Source organism: Mobula birostris, chromosome 12 (assembly GCF_030028105.1).
Source record: "Mobula birostris isolate sMobBir1 chromosome 12, sMobBir1.hap1, whole genome shotgun sequence".
In the NCBI taxonomy this organism is placed as follows: Eukaryota; Metazoa; Chordata; class Chondrichthyes; order Myliobatiformes; family Myliobatidae; genus Mobula; species Mobula birostris.
The window spans coordinates 35,420,524-35,443,568 of NC_092381.1; the positions used below are offsets into that span (position 1 = coordinate 35,420,524).

Genomic DNA, 23,045 nt, shown 5'->3' on the forward strand with positions numbered 1-23,045 from the left:
GTACCCCGCATCCAGGTAGTGTGAGAGAGCGGTACCGCTGGGCGAATGAGATGTAACCTTGCTGCTACGGGCAGGTTGATCAGAGCCCTTGTTACTGACAAATGGAGAGTAAGATTAGAGGCAAATGTGCTTTTAAAATCGGCATCTCACTGATCTGAGTTTCTGGTAGGAACAGAGCGATCAGAGCTCAGGTACCGACAAGATCAGGGTCTCTGGTAGTGGCAGGGAGATTAGAGTCTCCGGTACTGACAAGGTTGTCAGTCCCGGTATCAACAGGGTTGATCAGTGCCGGCACTCACAGCGAGAGCAGTATCTCCGGTGCCGATAGCTTCAGTACTGACAACTCTGGGTAAAGGCAGAAAGTTCGGAACTCCCGGTACCGGTAGGAAAAGGCCAGCCCCCCGGGACGGGCAGAACCAGAGCCCCTGAACTGCCAGCATCAGCTCCCGGTAAGGACAACAGCAGAGACCCAAGACCTGGCGGCAGGGGTGACCGATGGAGCCCGTTACTGGAAGCCCTGGTGTACTCCCGGGGACATACTCCATCTCCGGGCTGAACACCTCTGTCACGAACGGCACGGAGCTCGGGGTGCTGCCCTTGCTAACTGACGCCTGGCTGGTGCCGCTGTTCCTCGCTCTCATCCTACTACTGGGGCTCGTCGGCAACTCCCTGGTCATCCACGTGATTAGCAAACATCCGCAGATGAAGACGGCCACGAACTTCTACATCGGTGAGTATCGGCTGCGCCCGAAAAGTAGCAATGGTCAGACAGGGCGGGGAAGATCGTCCGGAAAGTCGAGGATGGGGGGGGGGCGTTGTCGGGCTATAGGAGGCGAGATGGTCAGATGAGCGGAGAGAGTGAAGATGGTCAGGGGTGAGGATGCGAGAGTGCGGGAGATGTCAGGGGCATGATGGAGACAGTGGGGAGGTGGCCGGGGGAAAGGAGGAGAAAGTGGGGGGTGGTTGATTAGGAGAAAGATAGAGAGGGTTGGGGAGGTTGGGAAGAGGAGTGAGGGTGGGGGAGATGTCGGGGGAAGTGAGGAAAGGGTGAGGGAGATGTCTGGGAATGGGACAATAAGGTGGGGAGATGTCAGGGGAAGTGAGGAAAGGTTGAGGGAGATGTCTGGGGAGATGAGGAGAAGATAGTGGAGGTTGCTTCAGGAGGCAGAGCAGAGTATGAGGAGGTAGTCAGAAAAGAGGAAGCAAGAGCAAGGAAGGTGCTCAGGGGAGAGGAAGAAAAGGTGAAGACATCATCAGGGTGGAGGAGGCAACTGTGGGGGAGATGGTCAGAAGAGATCAGGTGAACGTGGGAGAGGTTAGGAAATATGGAAAAGGTGGGAGGGGTTAGTCATAGGCAAGGAAGGTGTTCAGCGGATGAGGTGAAGGTGAGGGAGATGGTCAGGGGAGATGAGAGGATAGGGTGGATAGTCAGGGAAGATAAAGCAATGGTGTGGGAGAAGGCAAGGGTTCGGGAGATGAGAGTGGGGTAGATGGTCGGGGAGAGGAAGCAATGGTGGGGGAGATGGTCATGGGAGAGAAGCTGAGGGTGGGGAGATAGTTAGAGTAGAGGGAAAGGTGGGGGAGGTGGTCAGGAGAGAGGAGATGATAGTGGGGGAGATGGTCAGGAGAGAGGAGATGATGGTGTAGGAGATGGTGAGGGGAGATGAGAGGATAGGGTGGATAGTCAGGGAAGATAAAGCAATGGTGTGGGAGATAGGCAATGTTTGGGGAGATGGTTAGGGGAGATGAGAGAGTGGGGTAGATGGTCAGGGGAGAGGAAGCAATGGTGGGGGAGACAGTCAGGGAGAGGAGTTGAGGTTGAAGGAGATAGTCATGGGAGAAGAAGTGAGGGTGGGGGAGATAGTCATGATAGAGGAGATGATGGTATAGGAGATGGTCAGTAGAGAGGAGGAGAGTTCTGAGGATATGTTAGGGGAAAGGTAGAAAGTGTGGGGAGATAGTTAGGGGAGAGGGGCCAGGGTGGGAGAGATGGTCAAGTGAGATGAGGCAAGTGTGGGGGAAATGACATGGGAAAGGTAGAGTGTGGGTGAGATAGCAGGGGATAGGAGGAAAGAGTATGGAGATGGTCAAGGGAGAGGAGGTGAGTATGAGAGAGATAGTATGGGGAGAAGAGGAAAGGGTGGTGATATGGTCAGGGGAGAGGAGGCGAGGGTGGGAGAGGGTTGGTCAAAGGAGAAGAGATGAGTGTGAGGGAGCTGATCGGGCAAGATCAGGTGAAGATGAGCAAGATGGTCGGGGAGAGGAGGCAAGTGTGGGGCAGATGACAGGGGAGTGTTGGAAAGGTTTGGGAAATGGTCAGGGAAGAGGAGACGAGGGTGGGAGAGGAGGGGAAATTTTCAGGGGAGAGCAGGTGCAGGTAGGGGCAAGATGGAGAGAATGGGGGAGTTGGTCAGGGGAGAGGAGGTATAAGTTGGGGAGATGGACAGCGGAGAGGAGAGGTGAGTGTGGGAGAGGAGGTCAAGGGAGAGGAGGCAAGTGTGTGGGAGATTTTCAGGGAAGAGCGGGTGAGGGTAGGGACAAGTGGAGAGAGAGGGGGAGATGGTCAGGGGAGAGGAGGAGAAGGAGGGGTTGTTGGATCAGGGGAAAGGTGGAGGTTGCTCAGGGGAAAGGTGTTGATGGTGGGGCAGATGGGTTGGGAGAGTTAAGGGTGGCGGAGATGCGGAGAAAGTGAGGGTGTTCGGGCAGAGGAGAGGAGGCAAATGTGAGGGAGATTAGCGGGGAGGTGGTGAGGGTGGGGGAGATGGTAAAGGGAGAGGAGGCTAGGATAGGGATAGGGGAGAGGAGGTAAAGGTGAATGAGATTGGCAAGGGAGAAGGGGCATTGATCGTGTGGATAGTCAGAGGTTTTCTCCCAGGGCTGAAATGGCTGCCACAAGAGGACACAGGTTTAAGGTGCTGGGCAGTGGGTACAGAGGAGATGTCAGGGGTAAGTTTTTCACTCAGAGAGTGGTGAGTGTGTGGAATAGGCTGCCGGCAACAGTGGTGGAGGCGTATATGATAGGGTCTTTTAAGAGACTTTTAGATAGGTACATGGAGCTTAGTAAAATAGAGGGCTATAGGTAAGGCTAGTAATTTCTAAGGTAGGGACATGTTCAGCACAACTCTGTGGGCTGAAGGGCCTGTATTGTGCTGTAGGTTTTCTATGTTTCTTTCTTTTCCACTCTTTTTATTAATTTTCAAAATTATAAACATAACAACAGTATTACTGAACAGAGATTGGGATTACATTATTAATAATTGACATTGCAAATATAACATTGGTAATAATACAGATATATAAAGTTTCCCAAACTCTAAATATAATTAAACATGGTAAAGGGATAAATGAGAAAAAACTAACCCCCCCCCCCAATTAGAAAAGAAAAAAAAGACATATTAATTAAACTAAGCGATATTAACCTAAACTAAATAAAATTAAAAACAGAACTATAGAAAAAAAAAGACAGGCTAACATATTACATTGGATAGAATCATTAACGTCATTAACTCCACTCCTCTATCCATGTATTTTAAGTTAAAAAAAAAGGCTTTGAAAAGGTCAAACTACATCATTTGGAAATGTTGAATAAATGGTCTCCAAGCTTCTTCAAATTTAATCGAAGGGTCGGAGATGCCACTTCTAATTTTCTCTAAATTTAAACAAGATATAGTTTGAGAAAACCATTGAAATGTAGTAGGGGGATTGACCTCTTTCCAGTTCAATAAGATAAATTTTCTAGCCAATAATGTTGAAAAAGCAATCATCCGACAGGCTGAAGGGGATAAGTAACTATCTCCCATCATTGGTAACCCAAAAATTGCAGTAACAGTGTGTGGTTGTAAATTAATACTCAAAACAGTAGAAATAATATCAAAGATATCTTTCCAATATTTATGCAAGAAAGGGCAAGACCAAAACATATGAGTCAAGGAAGCAACTTCAGAATGGCATCTATCACAAATTGGGCTTATATGTGAATAGAAACGAGCTAATTTGTCTTTAGGTTTTCTATGTTTCTATGTTTCTAAGAGGCGAGGGTGAGGGAGATGATCAAGGAAGAGGAGGCGAGAGTTGGGGAGATGCTCAGGGGAGAGGAGGTGAGGATGGGGGAGGTGGATGGGGAGAGGACAAGAAGGTAGGGTGGGTGATTGATCAGGAGAGAGGAGGTGAGTATGTGGGCAATAGTGTGGGGAGAGGAGATGAATGAGAGGAAGATCATCAGTGGAGAGGAGGAAAGGGTTGGGGAAATGGCCAGGGTGAAAAAGGAGGAAAGTGGGGAGATGGTCAGGGGACAAGAGGGCAATAGTGGGGAGCTTGATCAGAAGAGAGGAGGTGGGTGTGGGGGAGATGGTCAGGGGAAGCAAGTGTGGGGGAGGTAGTCCCGGAAGAAGAGGTGAGGGTTGGAAAGATGTTCAGGAGAAAGGAGGTGAGAGTGAGGTAAATGGTCAGGGAATACAGGTGAGGGAGATGTCAGGGGAAAAGTGGAAAGTGTGGGGGTGTTTGGTTAACGGAGAGGGGGTGAGGGTGGGGAGGGGATGTCAGGGGAAAGGTGGAGAGGGTGGGCATGTGGCTGAGGATAGGAAGACCTGGAGGGGAGATCATCAGGGGAGTGGAGGAGAAGGTGGGGGATATTGGTCAGGGGAGAGGAGGTGAGGATTGGGCAGATGACAGGGGAGAGGTAGACAGTCTGGAGGAGGTGGTAGGGCATAGGAGGAAAGGGTGGTGAGACAGTTAGGGAAGAGGTAGCGAGTGTAGGGGAGACGGTTGGGGAGAGGAGGGAAGGGTGGGGAGATGGTCGGGAAGAGAAGGCGTTGGTCAGTGATATGGTCAGGGGAGTGTAGGGGGGTGTTGGTGTGGGGAGAGGAGGAGGGAGTGGGGGAGATGGTCAGGGCTGAGAGTATTGATCAGGGAAGAGGAGACATGGGTGGGGTACGTGGTCAGGGGTAAGTTAGGGAGGGTGGAGAACATGGCTGGGGATAGGAGGAAAGGATGAGTTGATCAGGAGAGAGGAGGTGAGGATGGGAGAGATAGTCGGGGACGTGGAGATGTGGGTGGGGTATATGGTCATGGGAAAGGGCAGGAGACACAAGACCATAAGACCATAAGACGTAATAGGAGAATTAGGTGATTCATCCTATTGAGTCTGCTCCACCAGTCCATCATGGCTACTCAACCCTGTGCACCTGCCTTCTTGCCATATCCTTTGATGCCCTGACCGATCAGGAAATGATCAAGTTCTGCCTTAAGTATACCCAAGACTTAGCCTCCACCGCAGTCTGTGGCAGGCCATTCCACAGATTCACTACTCTCTGGCTAAATAAAATCCTCCTTACCTCTGTTCTAAAAGGCCATCCCTCAATTGTGCGGATGTGCCCCCTAGTTCTGAATATCCCCACCAGAAGAAACATCCTCTCCACATCCACATTATCTAGTCCTTCGAACGTTTGGTAGGTTTCAATGAAATCCCAACGCATTCTTCTAAATTCCAGTGAGTACAGGCCCAAAGCTGCCAAAAGCTCTTCATATGTTAACCCCTTCATTCCCAGAATCATCCTTGTGAACATCCTCGAGTCTCTCTCCAATGACAACACATCCTTTCTGAGATATGGGGCCCAAAACTGTTGACAATACTCCAAGTGTGGCTTGACCAGTGTCTTATAAAGGCTTAGCATTATCTCCTTGCTTTTATATTCTATTCTCCTTGAAATGAATGCCAACATTGCATTTGCCTTCTTTACCATAGACTCAACCTGTAAATTAACCTTCTGGGAGTCTTCCACGAGGACTCCTAAGTCCCTCTGCACCTCTGATGTTTGAACCTTCTCCCTATTTAGATAATAGTCCACACTATTGTTCCTTTTACCAAAATGCATTTTCATACATTTCCCAACACTGTATTCCATCTGCCACTTTTTTGCCCATTCTTCCAATTTGTCTAAGTCCTGCTGTAATAGCATTGCTTCCACAGCACTACCTAACCCTTCCCCCACCTATCTTCATATCATCCGCAAACTTTGCCACAAAGCCATCAATTCCATTATCTAAATCATTGACAAACAATGTGAAAAGTAGTGGTCCCATTACTGACCCCTGAGGAACATCACTAGTCACTGGCAGCCAACCAGAAAAGGCCTCTTTTATTCCCACTCGCTGTCTCTTGCCTGCAGCCATTCCTCTATCCATGCCAGTATCTTTCCTGTTACGCCTTCAGATTTTATCTTCTTCAACAGCCTCATGTTTGGCATCTTATCAAATGCCTTCTGAACATCCAAGTAAATGACATCCACTGTCCTCTCCTTTATCCACCCTGCTTGTTACTTATTTGAAGAACTCTAACAGATCTGTCAGGCAAAATTTTCCATGACATAAACCATGCTGACTTTGAATTATTTTATCATTAGTCTCCAAGTACCCTGAAACCTGATCCTTAATAATGGGCTCTGACACTTCCCAACCACTGAGATTAGGCTAACTGGCCTATAATTTCCTTTCTTTTGCCTTCCTCCCTCCTTAAAGAGTGGAGTGATATCTGCAATTTTCCAGTTCTCTGGAACCATGCCAGAATCAAGTGATTCTTGAATGATCATGACCAGTGCATCCGTTATCTCTTCAGCAACCTCACTTCGAGCTCTGGGATGTAGTCCAGGTGACTTATCTGCTTTAAAACCTTTGAGTTTGCCTAACACTTTTTCCTTCGTAATAGCAATGGCGCTCACTCTTGCTCCCTGACAGTCATGGACCTCTGGCACACTGTTAGTGTCTTCTACAGAGAAGATATATGCAAAGTACCCATTAAATTCATCTGCCATTTCTTTGTCCCCCATTACTACCTCACCAGCATCATTTTCCAGTAGTCCAATATCAACTCTCATCCTCCTTTTATTCTTTATATAAATGAAAATACTTTTAATATCCTACTTTATATTGTTGGCTAGTTTATCCTGATATTTCATCCTTTCCCTTTTATCACTTTTTAGTTGCCTTTTGTTGGATTTTAAAAGCTTCCCAATCATCCAACTTCCCACTCACTATTGCTACATTATATGCTTTTCCTTGGCTTTTATGCAGTCCTTAACTTCCCTTGTCAAGATTGCCTGCACCTGCCATTTGAGAACTTCTTCCTCCGAGGGACATATCTATCCTGTGCCTTGTGAACTATTCTCAGAAACTTCAGCCATCTCTGCTTTGCCAACATCCCCACCAGTATCCTCTTCCAAACCACCTGGGCAAGCTCCTCTCTCATGCCTCTACAATTCTCTTTATTCCAATGTGATACTGATACATATGACTTGTGCCTGCCCCTCTCAAACTGCAGTACGAATTAAATCATATTATGATCACTGCCTCCTAGGGGTTCCTCTACATTTAGTTCCCTAATACGATCTGGGTTATTGCACAACACCCAATCTAAGATAGCCTTTCCCCAGGTAGGCTCAAGCACAAGCTGCTCTAAAAAGCCACCTTGTAGACATTCAACAAATTCCCTCTCTTGCAATCCAACACCAACCTGATTTTCCCAATCCCCTTGCATATTGAAGTCCCCCATTACAATTGTGTCATTACCCTTATTACCGCTGTCTTTGCAATCTCAGCCGCACATCTTGGTTACTACTTGGAGGCCTGTATATGATTCCCAGTATAATTTTTTCACCCTTGCAGTTTCTTAACTCCACCCACAAAGATTCAGCATTCTCTAACCCTATGCCACCTCTTTCTAATAATGTAATTCCTTTTTAAAAAAATTTTATTTTTATTTGGATAAGGTATTCACAAGTAATATACAAACTATTTTTAAAAATATATAACCTTTTCCATTTTTATGTGACTAAGTCTGTATTAATTTGTACATTCACAAGTGCACGTTGAGATAATATAGAAAATAATTAGGCACTCAAATAGATGTTAATGTGCAATTGTAATTCCACTCTATTAAACTAAATAATGATAATAGTTGTTATAAAATATTAATAATTGTAGTCGAATACTAATTTCCATGTATCTCTTCTGGTCCATTTCTTTCTGGTCCAAAATTTCCCCAGATCTTTTCTTTACTTGTGTTAATTCCACATTTTCCAAAAAAAAAAAGAACAGTAAACATTTGAGCCAAGGGTGCTTACGTTAGCACTATTCCTATGTTGGTGAGACAAACAGTATAAACCATTCAGTGAGTCATCTAAAGTCTGTTCGCTCTGGGGTTATAAATTCAATCCATTTATTCCAAATTTGATAACATTTTTCCTTTTGAATTCTCAGAGAGAAGGTAATCTTTTCCATTTTAAATATTTCCAAAATGATTTCACGCCAATCTTCTAATGTAGGTGATGTTGGATTTAACCACTTTCTGGTGATTGATTCCTTACTTGCCGCTAAAAGGGCCTGCAGCAGCTTTATATCTTTCTTCTGTTCTAAAGATGTAATTCCATCCCTTACCAACAGAGCCACACTACCACCTTTGCCTTCCTGCCTGTCCTTTTGATACAAAGTATATCCTTTGATGTTAACCTCCCAACTATGGCCTTCGTTCAGCCACGACTCAGGTGATGCCAACAACGTCATACCGACCAATCTGTAATCGCGCCACGATTTCGTCCACCTTATTCCGAATGCTACTCGCGTTTAAATGCACCACTTTTATCCTGCATGCTTTGCCTTTTTGAATTTGGCTCTGTGGTACAATTTAACCCTTTATGCTGTATGTGGCTGGGGTTAGGAGGAAAGAGTATGTAGTTGGTCAGGGAAGAGGAGATAAGAGTGAGGAAGTTGGTGAGTGGAGAGGAGGCAAGGGTGGGGGATATTCTTAGGAGAGAGGAGGAAAGGGTGGGGATATGGTCTGGGGAGAGGAAGAAAGGATGGGGGAGACAGTCAGGGGAGAAGAGTGGGAGATACAGTCAGAGGAAATGTGGAGAGGGTGGGGAAGATGGCTGGATATAGGAGGAAAGGGTGGTGAGGGTCAGGGGAGAGGAGGAGAAGGTGATGGAGGATAGGGAGATGGTAGGCGGAGACGAGGCAAGTGTTTGGGAGAAGGAAAGGGTGTGGAGATGGTACCGGCAAAGGAAGTGAGAGGATGGGGAGATGGGCCAGGGAGAGGAGGTGAGGGTTGGGGAGATGGTCAGGAGAAAGGAGGTGAGGGTGAGGTAAATGGTCAGGTGAGGGAGATGTCAAGGGAAAGGTGTGGAGGGTGAGGGAGTTTGGTTAACAGAGAGGGGGTGAGGGTGAGAGCGATGTCAGGGGAAGTGTGGAGAGGGTGGGGCGTATGGCTGAGGATAGGAGGACAGGGTGAAGAGATCATCAGGGGAATGGAGGAGAAAGTGGGGGACATTGGTCAGGGAAGAGGTGGCGAGTGTAGGGGAGATGGTCTGTGGAGAGAAGGTGAGTTTGAGGGAGATAATCAGAATTGAGGAGGAAAGTGTGGGGATATGGTCAGGGCAGAGGAGGTGATGGTGGGGCAGATGGTCAGCGGAGAGCAGGTGAGTGTTGGCGAGGTGTCGGGGAGATGTTGAAAAGGTTGGGGTTTTTGTCGGGGAGAGAAGGAAATGGTGGGGAGATGGTTAGGGGAGAGGAGGCGGAGAAGGTGGGGGAGATTGGTCAGGATAAATGAGGTAAGGGTGGGGGAGATGTCAGAGGAAAGATGGAGAGGGTGGGGGAGATGGTAGGGGATAGGAGGAAAGAGTGGGGAGGTGGTTGGGGGAGTTTGTCAAGGAAGAGGAGCACAGTGATGGGGATGATATCAGGGGATAGGTGTGTCAAACTATTAATCTGCTAGTGCCAACCACCTGCACCGGAATCATAGCCCTCCTTAGCCCGCTCATCCGTGTACCTATACAAATTCCTCTTAAACATTGAAATCGAACTTGCAACCATCACTTCCACTGGCAGCTTGTTCCACACTCTCACCATCCCTCAAGTGAAGGAGTTCCCCCTCATGTTCCTCTTAAGTATATCACCTTTTACACTTAGTCCTGGGTGGTGGGGTAGAGATACATCCCTACCCAAAGAGGTGTAAGGCCCTCCTTCACTCTGCTAGTCTGCACGTCATCCTTGGAGAAGGTGTAGCACCTGCTTAGCACCCACGATCAGGATCACGTGAAGCCATGGGAACTCATGGAATGGCCATATGAGTAGCTAGTGCATATCACAAGTCCTGGCTATGCGACCACGGACACCATGAAGACACGGGAAAACACGGAACATCGAGGGCAATGGGTTAGCGGCCGGGGGCTGTGTGTCCAAAGACCTGAGCCCTGGGGCAGACTCTCTGGGTGTAGAGTCGGAAAAGCGATGCAATAGACTTTTAACATCATAAATCAGCGAATTGTTTTGTAATGTCTCCCCTCTTGCTGTGAAATGGGATCACCTCTTTTTCCCTTACCAGGGAGAGACAGAGCCTGCAGTATGTCGAGTTAGTGGGTGAACGAGTAGTCTTTGGGGTACTGCAAGTCTGTGTCTTTATTGATGCTTTGCTGCACGCTTGAGTGCTCGGTAGAAGGCGTCGACTTTTTTTGCATGTTGGGGGGGTTTGAGGGTTATTGCCTTGCTGCTGCTTGTGCATGGGAGGGGGGAGCTGGGGGGGGGCTTTGGGGTTCTAACGTTTAACTGTCATTCATTCTTTGGGGCACTCCTGTTTTGTGGATGTTTGTGAAGAAAAAGAATTTCAGGATGTATATTGTATACATTTTGCTGACACTAAATGTACCTATTGAACCTAATGAAGACAATCTCTGTAGAGTAATGGTAATGGCTGGGGTCACTTATCTTGTAAGGACACTGTCCAGAAGGTGGCAATGGTAAACCATTTTTGTAGACAAATTTGCCAAAAGCTATCATGGTCATGGAAAGACTATGATCACCACCTGATACAACACTGCACATAATGACAATGACACTTAACCTGAGACCTCTAGTTCTAGTCTCAACTAACCTCGATAGAAGAAAACCTGTTTGCACTGACTCTATCTGTATTCCTCGTAATGATGCAGTTTTGCACTATCAACAGCCTCTCCTCACTATATATTGCCTCTGTAAACCAGCTACTTCATCTTCAGCACGATTATCCGCCTTTCCTATGATACTTCTTGCATTGAAATATACGCAGCTCAGGACTCTAGTTGCACCATGCTCAACCTTTTGATTCCTGACTTTGTCTGCAGTCTTACCAACATCTGCCTCCACAACCTCTCCAATAACTGTTCTGGCACTCTGATTCCTATCGCTCTGCAACTTTAAACAAACTCTGCAACAAAAGTTTAAACCCCACCATTCAGCATTAACAAAGTTTCCTGCCAGGGTAACAGACCCCCCACATGTTGAGATGCAAACTATCCCTTCTGTACAGGTCCCAGCTTCCCTGGAAGAGAGCCCAATGATCCAGAAATCTTGTGCCTGAATGAATGAAAAGAATGCTGAGGACTTGATCTGAGACGTGCCGGATGGACCCAGGCGCCTGGAAGGCAACATAGCATCCGGGAATCTCATTCTCGCCCACAGAACCTCCTGTCCATTTCCCTAACTAACAAGTCCCCTTATCACCACAGTGTGCCTCTTCTCCCCTGTTCTCCTCTGAGTCACAGGGGCAGTCTCAGTGCCAGAGACCCGACGACTGTGACTTTCCTTTAGCCTTTCAGTTAGTCCTGACGAAGGGTCTCGGCCCGAAATGTCGACTGTACCTCTTCCTATAGATGCTGCCTGGCCTGCTGCGTTCCACCAGCATTTTGTGTGTGTGACTTTCCTCTGTTAGGTTATTCCCCCGACAGAAGGCAAAGTGATATACCTGTTGCTGAGGGGGGATCATCACAGGGGTACTCTGCACTGGTTCCTTAACCTCTTTCACCTTCCTATCACCCAGTTTCCTGTACCCTGCACCTTTGGTGTAACTACCTCTCTATATGTCCTATCTATCACCCCCTCAACCTCCTGGATGATCCAAAGTTAATTCTGATTGAAGTCCCATCCTCTCAAAACTTCCCACGTCCAGATTGGTTGCTAGTGATCCACCTGGTGATCCACACCCTAAGCTCATCCACCTTTCCTACAATACTCCTTGCAATGAAATATACATAATTCAGAACATTAGTCCCACTATGCTCAATCTTTTGATTCCTGACGTTGTATGTACAAGTCGCTTAACAACATCTTTCTCCACAACCATTTCACTCTCTGCTCTGGCACTCAGATTCCCATCCTCCTACCACTCTCGTTTAAACCTCCTTCTCATGCAGAGTGCAAACTTTCTGCAACGATGTTACTCTCCTGCTAGTTCAGGTGCAAACTGTCTCTTCTATAGAGGTCCCATCTACCCCGGAAGAGAGCCCATCTATCTAAATATCTGAAGCCCTCCCTCCTGCACCATTTCCTTAGCCAAGTGTTAAATGGTATCATCTTCCTACTTCTGATCTCGCAAGCATGTGACAGAGGTAGCGATCCTGAGATCACAACCCTGTCCTTTAACTTAGCACCTAACACCCTGAATTCACTTTGCAGGACCTTCTCAACTTTCCTACCCGTGTCATTAGTACCGATGTGGACAGCGACCTCTGGCTGTTCACCCCCCCCCCCCCCCCCACTTAAGAACACCATGGACTCGATTCGAAATGTCCCTAAATCCTGGCACCTGGGAGGCAACATACCATCTGGAAATCTCGTTCCCTTCCACAGAATCTCCTGTCTGCTCTCCTAACCAATGAATCTCCTGTCACTACACCTCACCTTTTCATCCCCTTCCCTTCTGAGCCAGACAGCCAGAACCTGTGCCAGAGACCTGACTGCTGTAGGTTTCCTCTGCTAGGTCATTCCCCTCTCCCACCCCCCAACGGTATCCAAAGCAGCGTTGATGGAAATCACCACAGGGATACTCTGCACTTTCCCTCTCCTGACAGTCATCTGTATCCTGCACCTTGGGTATAACTACCTCCTGGTATCACTTCTTAATCAATCCCCTCAGCCTGGACTTCATCCAGCTTCAGCTCTGGTCTGAAAGATGCTGTAGCTGGATGCACTTCTTGTAGGTGTAGTCATCAGGGACACTGGAGGTCTCCCTGCTGCCCTATATCCTATAAGAAGAGCATTCCACCATACTGCCTGGCAACCCCACTGCTCTAACTGTGTAACAAGGAAGAAGGAAAGAAAAATTAAATGAGAAATTCTGCCTGCAGATAATGCCTCTCCTTGCTGAAGCCTCTATAAGCCAAATCCTGAACTCACCACTTTAACAATTGCCTACTCACACAATGGCCGCTCCCACAATGGCTGTTATTCCCTTACCAAGTGTCTAATTATGCATAATCCAATGTCTCCAAGGGAACTGCAGCGAGCAGAACTGCTTCCGCTCACTTCTTTTGAAATCTCTTTCGCACCACGCAATGTAACCTCTCCAAGGGAACTGTGGCATGAGAATGCCCTGATTGCTCTGCTTGCTTCTTCTGAAATCTCTCTTCTCTGTCACCCTCCTGTCAGCTTGAATGCGTCTGGCCACTCTCCTCTGATTTCTCTCATTAACAAGATGATTTTGCCCACAGAACAGCTGCTCCCTGGATGTTTTCTGCTCTTTTTTTGCACCATTCTCTGTAAACTCTGGAGACTGTTGTGCATGGAAATCCCAGGAGGTCAGCTGTTTCTGAGATATTCAAACCACCCTGTCTGGCACCAACAATCATTTCACTTAGATCACATTTCTTCCGCATTCCGATGTTTGTTATGAACATCAACTGCACCACTTGACTATCACTGCATGCGTTTATTCATTTCCTTACAGGAATTCACAGTAGAGCAGAGAAATACAATAGAATCAATGAAAACCAAAAACACAAAGACAGATAAACAACGAATGAGCAGAAGAAGACAAACTGTGCAACAAAATATAAATAAATAAGTGAAACACTCTGGTTTCCTCGGCTGCGTAAGTCTAGGGATGACAATCTCCGGCCCCGCCAAATGTGGGCGATTGAGACGTGAGCCCCCCACCGAACCCCCATTTGTGTGGATGCTGTGTCATTTGTTACCTTGTTACAAATTAATGCCGCAAAATAATAGACAGTTCAATGCATATGACTAAAGGAATGATGTTTATGAATCTTACTAAAGGGTTAGTAAAGAATAACAAGAAGAAAAGAGCCCATTCTAATTAAACAGTTAAACGTGCACAAGTTGGAGCTCATCTTGAACTTCTCTGTCACTCGCGCGCTGGGCCCTCGGTCAGCGTGAAAGCACACACCACCTTCCGAACGTCGCTCGCAATCCATCTCAAACAAACAGGTCTCTCACCAGATCGGATGCTACGATCGGTTCTCCCCAGCATCTTCTCTCTCCATCTCCTCTCGAACAAAAGCCCAAGACCAACCTTATTGTCCCTCACCAAGAAAAAGCTCCCTCTAATTGGGTGGCACATCATCCCTTATCTTCAGCAATAACCCAACCAAGGTGAAACAGAACAGAGCTGCTAAATGAAGTACCTACAGCATAACAGTAAAGATGTGAACCTGGGCACTACATAAGTAAATAAATAATAACGAGAACGTGAGCTGTACAGACCTTGAAAGTGAGTCCATAGGTTGTGGAATCTGTTCAGGATTGGTGTGATTAAAGTTATTCACGCTGGATCAGGAGACTGATGGTTGAGGGGTAATAACTGCTCCTGAACCTGGTGGTGTGGGACCTAAGGCTCCTTGTTCTCTCTCTTGATGGCAGCAGCGAGAAGAGAATATGTCCTGGATGGTGGGTGTCCTTGATGATGGATGCTGCTTTCTCATGGCAGCGCTCCTTGTAGATGTTCTCAATGGTGGGGAGGGCTACATCCAGCACTTTTTGTAGGCTCTACCCTCTCATGGGGCATTGGTGTTTCCATACCAAGCCAGGATGCAGTCAGTCAGGATACTCTTCACTGTGCATCAAAAGAAGTTTGTTTAAGGTCTCAGATGACATGCCAAATCTACGCAAATGTATACAACAGTAGAGGTGCTGTTATGCCTTCTTTGTGAGTGCACTTGTGTACTGGTGCCAGGACAGATCTTCTGATATCATTACGTTCAAGGAATTTAAAATTACCGACCTTCTCCACTTCCGATCCCCTACTGAGGATAGGCTCATGGGCCTCTGGTTTCTTCTTCCTGTATTCAATAGTCAGGTCTTTGGTGTTGCTGGTCTTGAGTGAGAAGCTGTTGTGGCTTCATTCAACCAGATTTTCAATATCCTTCCTATATACTCAATTGCCATTCACCGTCTCCAGCTCAACTGACATTTACTTTAAATCTTCACCCTTTATTTCATTGGAAACAGTTTCTATATATTTTTTTTCTTTTTGGCCCTTTTAAGCTCTGTGATGATTACACTTCAAATATACAATTTCACAAATGATTGTAATATTGCACGGTGGAGAAATGTTCTGAACCTTAGCTTCATTAAACAGTGAACTGCCGCCGTCTAGTGGAAATTTAGAAAATGCCATACTGCAGGCTAAACATTGTAAGAAAAATAGCAGAGACTGGGCAGCTGAATAAACAAAACACATTCAGGAAACAAGTGGGGAATCAGACATTTCCGGCAGTACAGTAAGGAAACATTTCAGATGCAAACTGTTCTCTGCCATATTTATGCAATATGTGATTGGGACTAACTGGTCTGTATTAGCTTATGGTTGAAGACTGTGAGAGAAATGGTCTGGTATTTATGCTTAGTCTATGATGTAGCTGTGCCATTATTCAAACATACCATAATCCTCTCGTGTGAATTCAAACTTTTGAGCCCACTCCATTATAAGTTAAAGCAATTGTATTTATGCAGGAGACACAGAACCTGCAAGGTAATTCAATAGATTATGAAATTAAAACTGTCTGTGCATTTAGTGCTATTCTGCTCTTTGTTCCAGTGCTTCCTTTCATTTATATGTTTTTTTTCCCATTTATTACTGATGGTAGCAAAGTCTGGTTTCACGGTAGGCAGGAGGGGATGATAAATTATAAACTCTCTGCTGTGGAACCAGAATATAATGCATCAAGGTGGGCATCTCTGCTCTACTGACAGGTGGATGGGGGTCCGATGAACTGGAGGCGGAGGGCAGCATGATCAGGTTCTCGCGTTCTTGACATCAGGCTTACTCATCTCATAAATTCGACATTTGAAGTGTAAATTTTCACCGGGGCACCTTGTAGAATTGTAAAATTGTTATTGCACAGGATGATGCTAACTCCCCAACTATTTCTTCTTAATCTTGCACGTTATTTTCATTCTGTGAAATCCTTGATTAATTGAGGTTCCATCCCCTCCACAGTCTATAGTCAGAGTGACACGAGAGTATAGCGGTTAACAACACTATTACAGCATCAGCGACTTGGGTTCGACTCTGCCACTGTCTGTTAAGAGTTTGTGCATTCTCCCTGTGATCGCATGTGTTTCCTCTGGGTGCACTTGTCCTCTCACATCCCAAAGACACACGGGTTAGAAGGTTCATTGGTCACACAGGTGTAAATGGGCACATGACTCCTTGAGCCTGTATCAGTGCTGAATTTCCAAAAAAAAGAGTTCTAGGTGACAACTACTCTCTGTGTAAGGAAATACTTTCTCACAATACCCTCCAATTACCTAACTAGACTTTTATTCTGCATCCTCCGTTCTTCAAGCATCTGCAAAGATAATGGTTTCCATTTAGTTCACCTTATCTCAATCAGTCATGATCTTCTAAACCTCGATCAAATCTCCTTTTGGTCTTTATTTTCTTTTGCCATTATGATTTCCAAATTGTGATATTCATACTGCTGATTTTCTTTCCTTCTTGTTGAAGCTAACCTGGCTGCCACGGACATCATGTTTTTGGTCTGCTGTGTGCCATTTACTGCCACCCTGTATCCTCTGCCTGGCTGGATCTTTGGTGACTTCATGTGCAAGTTTGTCAACTACCTGCAACAGGTAAGCAGGAGGAAAATGTGTGGACAAGAACCATTGCCTGCCAGATAAAAATCAACCCAAATTGCTGATGTTTTGTGGTGTTCCAAAAGGCATCAAGGAAGATCTGCACTAATGCATAGGAAGATATGCTATGAGCAACACAGGCTTTCAGTTCCCACTTCGAAATCAGAAGGTTTTAAATGGCACTTTCAAAATGATTAGGAATATTCACTAAGTAGCAACAAAAATTTTGCATTTACACGGTACTGTTAATTTGGTTAAGGAAGCACTATCTCACATTTCCTTCGTATTACCTAGCCAAAACTTTAAATCTTCAACAATTTGCATTTCAAGACATCTTGCAGGAGGATGAATGGAGAAAATCTGTCATTGGCCACTTACCGAGAAACTTGTGTTGATGCCCAAAGGGTTGGACAAAGTCATCAGCCAAGAGAATTACTGGAAAACAGGGAAATGAAGTAGGAATGCAGAAAGATTCAGGGAGGGAACTCCAGAGCCAAGGAGCTTATAGCTGAATTTAGAACACAAATGATAGAATGATTAAAATCAAAGATTTGCAAGAGGGCAAAATTGAAGGAATAAATTAACTCAGTAAATTGCAGATCTAGGGGATTTTAAAGAGACATGGAATAGTGAGGTCAATAATTCTGTTTTGGTAGCACAGTACCAGTGATGCAGGTTCAATTCCCACCACTGTCTGTAAGGAGTTTGTATCATCTCCCTGTGACTGCGTGGGTTTCCTCCTGGTGTTCCGGTTTCCTCCCACTGTCCAAAGAGCTACCGTCGAAGGTTAATTGGTCATTGTAAATTGTCCTGTGATTCGGCTAGGGTTACTGGGGGTTTCTGAGTGGAGTGGCTTGCAGGGCTGGAAGAGCTTATTCTGCACTGCTTCTCAATAAAAAATAAATAAATACATCAACATAAAAAAGCTGAATTTAAGGAAGCAGAAGTCTAAAATGTGAATGCAATATTGATGATGCTCTTCTGTGTTTATTGTGGTGGCGGCCTTTCTAATTTGCTACTGCTAAGTCACCATGCTGACCTGGTCAATGAATTTATACTCACTGAGGCAGAGTTGTAATTCAACTGGAATTGTTGTTAAGAGTGATGAAGACATCATAGCCGTAAAGGCACTGAGTTAATGGAGCACTGCTGTACCCCAGCACTCAGAGTGATAGGCAAGCAGAGCCCGATTAGGGAATTGCTGTTAGCTAGCACCACCTGTGGGAACTGTTGAAAGAGAGACATGATTTTTGGTCATTTAGTGTACTGGGAAGATTTAGGAAGTGTTATTAGGTTTTATCAAGTACTCTGGACTATAAATTATTCAATATTCAGGAAACATGTCAAAGTACCACTGAAAGGTGCAAAAGAAAAATCTGTTTTTAATTTCTTTAAATAACAGTTGGTTTGATTCAGAATTCCTGCTTTGTCCCTCTACTCAGTAAATTCTTTCCAGTACATTAGGGAGTGCTTTTGGGACATATCAGATTTAGATGTCTACCTAACAAAAATATTCTGATTAATTTGTACTGAATAATGCGATTGTTATTAGGTAGAAAGGCACTTGGGGTCATAAATTATCAAGTGTATATATTAAGGTAGTGGTTCCCAACTACTTTTATGCCACGGACCAATTCCATTCAGCAAAGGGTCTGCGAACCCCAGGTTGCGAACTCTGTATTAAGGGAAAGGTTGGTTTGGGTTAGTTGGATTTGGGGGAGTAGATTTAGGATGAAGATGAGGAGAAACCGCTTTTCCCAGAGAGTGGCGAATCTGTGGAATTCTCTGCCCAATGAAGCAGTGGAGGGTACCTCAGTAAATATATTTAAGGCAAGATCAGATAGATTTTTGTATTGTAGGGGAATTAAGGGTTGTGGGGAAAAGGCAGGTAGGTGGAGATGAGTCCATGATCTTATTGAGTGGTGGAGTCCATGATCTTATTGAATGGTGGAGTCCATGATCTTATTGAATGATGGCCGCCTCCTGCTCCTATTTCTTATGTTCTTATGTTTTGTTTGTAGGGGAGGAGAGATTGACTTTAGCCGGTATACTCATTAGATTAGATTAGATTCAACTTTATTGTCATTGTGCCAGGTACAGATACAAAGCCGATGAAATGCAGTTAACAGTTCTCAAGCATGACCTTATCAAATAACATACATTACATTAAAAAAGTCAGGTATTTTACACATGCAAGGGGCTGCTTTTGAATGATTTTATGAAAATGATCTTAGTGTGACAGAGAGAGGAGGAAATAAATAATTCAGCCTGATGCACAAGGGCCAGGAAAGTATTCAATTGCCAACTGAATGAGTGAACTGAGATACTTAAAATTGGGTTCACAAATTTTGATCAACTTTTTCTCAAGGTGATTTTGTTACAAACTCATAAGTCCTTCCTTCATTCGGGAGAAGATATGTGTCATTTTATCCACGTGGACCTTGATATTTTCAACTTCAGATGGAATTCCAACAGGTTGCAGTAATGTATTGATCATGTTACTGGACTGGCAGACAAAGGTTTAGACCATTGATCCAAAGACACAAGTTTGTTTTCCAGCATGGCAGCTGGATGGTGGGGGGGGGGGGGGGGGAGAGGATTAATATTGAGTAATTAAATAAATGTGAACTTCAAGTAAAATATGAAGCTACTGGATTTTGTGAAATGTAGAATTTGCTATCTTGGAAAGGAGTTGTAGCCAAACCAGTAAATGTATTCCAGAAGTTCTCAGTGTTTAAGTGATAAAGGGACCTGGCAAAATAGCAAGAACAAGGTACTGAGTTTAGAGTCACAGAGCCACAGGGAACTACAGTAAAGAAGCAGGCCCTTCAGCCCATCTACTCCATAGCAGCCTGCCCTGTCCCATCTACCTGCACCCAGATTATACCTCTCCCATCACATACCTATCCAAACTTCGCTTAAGTATTACAATTGAACTTGCACCTATTGCTTCTGCTAGCAGTTTGTTTCACAGTCAGACCACTCTCTGAGTGAAGAAGTTTCCTGTCAGCTGATTATGGATGAGCACATCAATTGACTTAAAGGGCCAATCCTGTTCCTAACTTCTATGTTTGCAGTTAGCTATTGTCCCTCACAGCTCTGACCTGGTTTGGATCTAGACCATGGATACAGCTTGTGTGAAGTTCAAACGTTCTTCCTGCCACCACGTGTTTCTCCTGATTTCCGTCCTCATTCCAAAAAGGTAGCGATGGATTAATTACTGCTGCAAATTGCCCCTGGAGTTGATAAGTGGCGAAAGAAACAAAGGGGAGTTGAAGGGCATGTGGGAGAGAAGAAGTTGTAGGAGTGGAGGGAAGTCAGTGAGGGAAATGGAACTGCAGGAGTTACTCTGCTGGAACAGAATGCTCCTGAAGGGCCAACTAGTCCCCCTCCCCCCCCCCCCCCACCCCATGATTGCAGTCAGTAAGCAAAGTCTGTCAAGCCTGGTAAACTAACATCCTTGCCCACTTTTTGACTCATTTGTGATCCTAGGCCCACCCATGTGGTTCACTCTTAACTGCCTCCTTAATTTAGGAGCAATAAGTACCAGCGTTAACAATAATATATCATATAACAATAATATAGCAGAAGAAATAATGTATCATTTCTTAATGCATGCATTACTAAATGACAATAAAAGAGGACTACGTGTCTTCATAATCATCATCATCATATGTCCATTATGTAAGTCAGAAAAGTCTCCTTGTCAGTTTTCAAAAGCCAATATTCAGAATGAATTCCTTTCTCATCACAGTAATTCTAATGAGACATACAAGTGACCCCTGGATTCCGGGGAGGGGTTCTGTATTGTGATTTTCCATAATGCAAAGCTGCATCATCTGTGTATGATTCAAGAAAGGCATGCTGTGTTGGTGTATTTACTTCTCTTCACATAGATTCTGTGAGCAAATTTTATTCTGCATATCAGAATTTTTGGATAATGATTTGTGAATTCCATCAGGGTGGATTTCCATAACGCGAGTGACTGTAACACAGGGCTCTCTTGTATTTGCTTTAACAGGTTACTGTACAGGCAACTTGTATTACCTTGACTGCAATGAGTGCTGACCGATGCTATGCCACATTGTATCCACTGAAGTCGTTGAGGCACCGTACTCCTAAGGTTGCCATGGTGGTCAGCGTGTGCATTTGGATGTGTAAGTTACAAAGAATTTTGCAGCCAGTGAAGGCATGCTCATCCCCTTGGTGCAAATACCATAAAGACTGAAAAAATATTTCCCCCTGCCTTAGTATTTGAACCTTAAGAACTGCAAGAAGATATTTTTTTGTTTATGCAATTTCCACATCACTGTCATCTACTTTTTTAAGGATTTTTTTTGTTGAAAGATTTCAAGGAAGAACAGATGCCAGTCTTAAAACAAGCCTTCATGCTTCCTGGATTATGTGTTGTTTTCATCTAAGCAGATAGTTTGTTTCTAGATCATCAGCTGCAATATGCGGCAAAAGTATCCTCTGTTAAATATTCTGTTACACTGAGTGGAATACTGGCTGTGGTCTGCACCTCCCTACACCTGGCATTTTTCTGGGGAAAATGATGTGGGAAAGCAGTATGTCCTAAATGGAGACTAGATGAAGACAGAGGAAAAGGGGAAGTAAAGTGTTGTCTTGCAGAGATTAAAATAAAGAATGTAAGTTTAAAACCTTGCCATTTATAGTAAAAACAACACCACAGAATGGGACCTCTCCTTTGGCATGCCAAAGTTTTTAAATAGCAAATGTAAAAAGAATTCTGCAATTTGTTTTGTTCAGGATCTCAGAACCAGAGGTTGCTTTTGTTATACTGTACTAATTTATCCCTCTGTTGTTCAGGTCATGATCTTATCATTGCAGATTTGTCGGTACATGGTAAAAAAAAAGTTCTGGCTTAATTTTTTAAACATAAATTTACCATGCGTAGTCGACTATAATTTGAGGAATAGCAAAAAAATAAGTCCAGGAATATGCTTCAAAGCAATTATATATCATGAGAGCCCTGTCAAAATAAATAAAAAGGCATCCAAACCTTTTGAGTTATTTGCAGCCTCATAGTCAATCCCATCAGTGTGACATTCACAATGTTCATTCATGATTGATCTTAGTAACGTTGGTGTGTTTTCATTCTAGGTTCCTTTGTCCTGTCTTTCCCAATTATTATGTACCAGAAGATAGAAAAGGGATACTGGTATGGACCCAGAACATACTGTGCAGAGGCCTTTCCATCAGATGCCCATCAGAAGGGCTTCATCCTATACCATTTTCTTGCTGTCTACTTTCTGCCTTTGCTCACAATCTCCCTCTGCTACTCTTTGATGATTAAGAGAGTGGGCAAACCTGTCATTGAGCCTGCTGATAACAGCTATCAGGTGTGTATGCAGTTTTGTACAGCTGCCTCAGGCCGAACATCAAAAGTGAATTTTTCTTGACTGTGTGTATGGACTATCTCTGTCTGTAATTGGGAGGACAGAAATGTGGTAATAAATGTAGTAGTTATTGTAGATTTATTTCCAAACCATAGTCAATAATGCTTACAAGTCTATGCTCTGAAAGCCATTTGCTCTGGAGACAAACCACATCATGAAATTTTGACATGCTTTATACTTAACAGTTTGGAGCAAGGCAGATATACAGCAGAAAGCACAGATGCCCCATGGAACAATCTTTTTGGCTTCTGAGACTGCAGGAAACAGAACTGAAACGTGCAATGGGTTTCAAGACAGAATGGTCAGAATTTTCTAACTGTTAAGTGTCCCACAGATTAATGCACAGATCTTCTCCTGAACCTCTGACTATACAGTACAGAGTTATTAGTAGCATGATGTCATTGAGTCATGAAGTCATACAGATAAGTAGTAGGCCTACCAATATGCACCAACCATTGCACGCTTCTGTTCTGACCCTTCTTCCCTGCAACAGGGGTATAGCCTCCTGTGTCTTGTCTGGGAGAAGGCTGCAAAGCTAGGAGAGCTTGCAGTCAGTATTCATTTCAGATGCCTTGAGGTTGTAGAGGTGTCGATGAAGCAGCTGTTGGATTCCAGACAGGAACATTGATATCACATGTTAGAATTAATGAGTCTGCCTTCGGCATCGTCAGTCCACGAATTAGACCAAAGCTTTTTCGACAATTTCTGCTGCGTGTTTGCTTTAGTATA

The 23,045-nt window shown here is 44.7% G+C and overlaps 1 protein-coding gene across 1 annotated transcript in view; it reads left to right on the forward strand.

The window, feature by feature from the left end:
* The first annotated feature begins 495 nt into the window (after positions 1-495).
* Positions 496-23,045, forward strand: part of kiss1ra (KISS1 receptor a) — a 31,081-nt gene continuing 8,531 nt past the window's right edge. Inside the window, exons 1-4 of the mRNA XM_072274812.1 lie at positions 496-730; positions 16,769-16,893; positions 20,918-21,053; positions 22,021-22,259. Coding sequence (XP_072130913.1) covers positions 496-730; positions 16,769-16,893; positions 20,918-21,053; positions 22,021-22,259 — 735 coding nt within the window. The remainder of the gene's footprint in view (positions 731-16,768; positions 16,894-20,917; positions 21,054-22,020; positions 22,260-23,045) is intronic.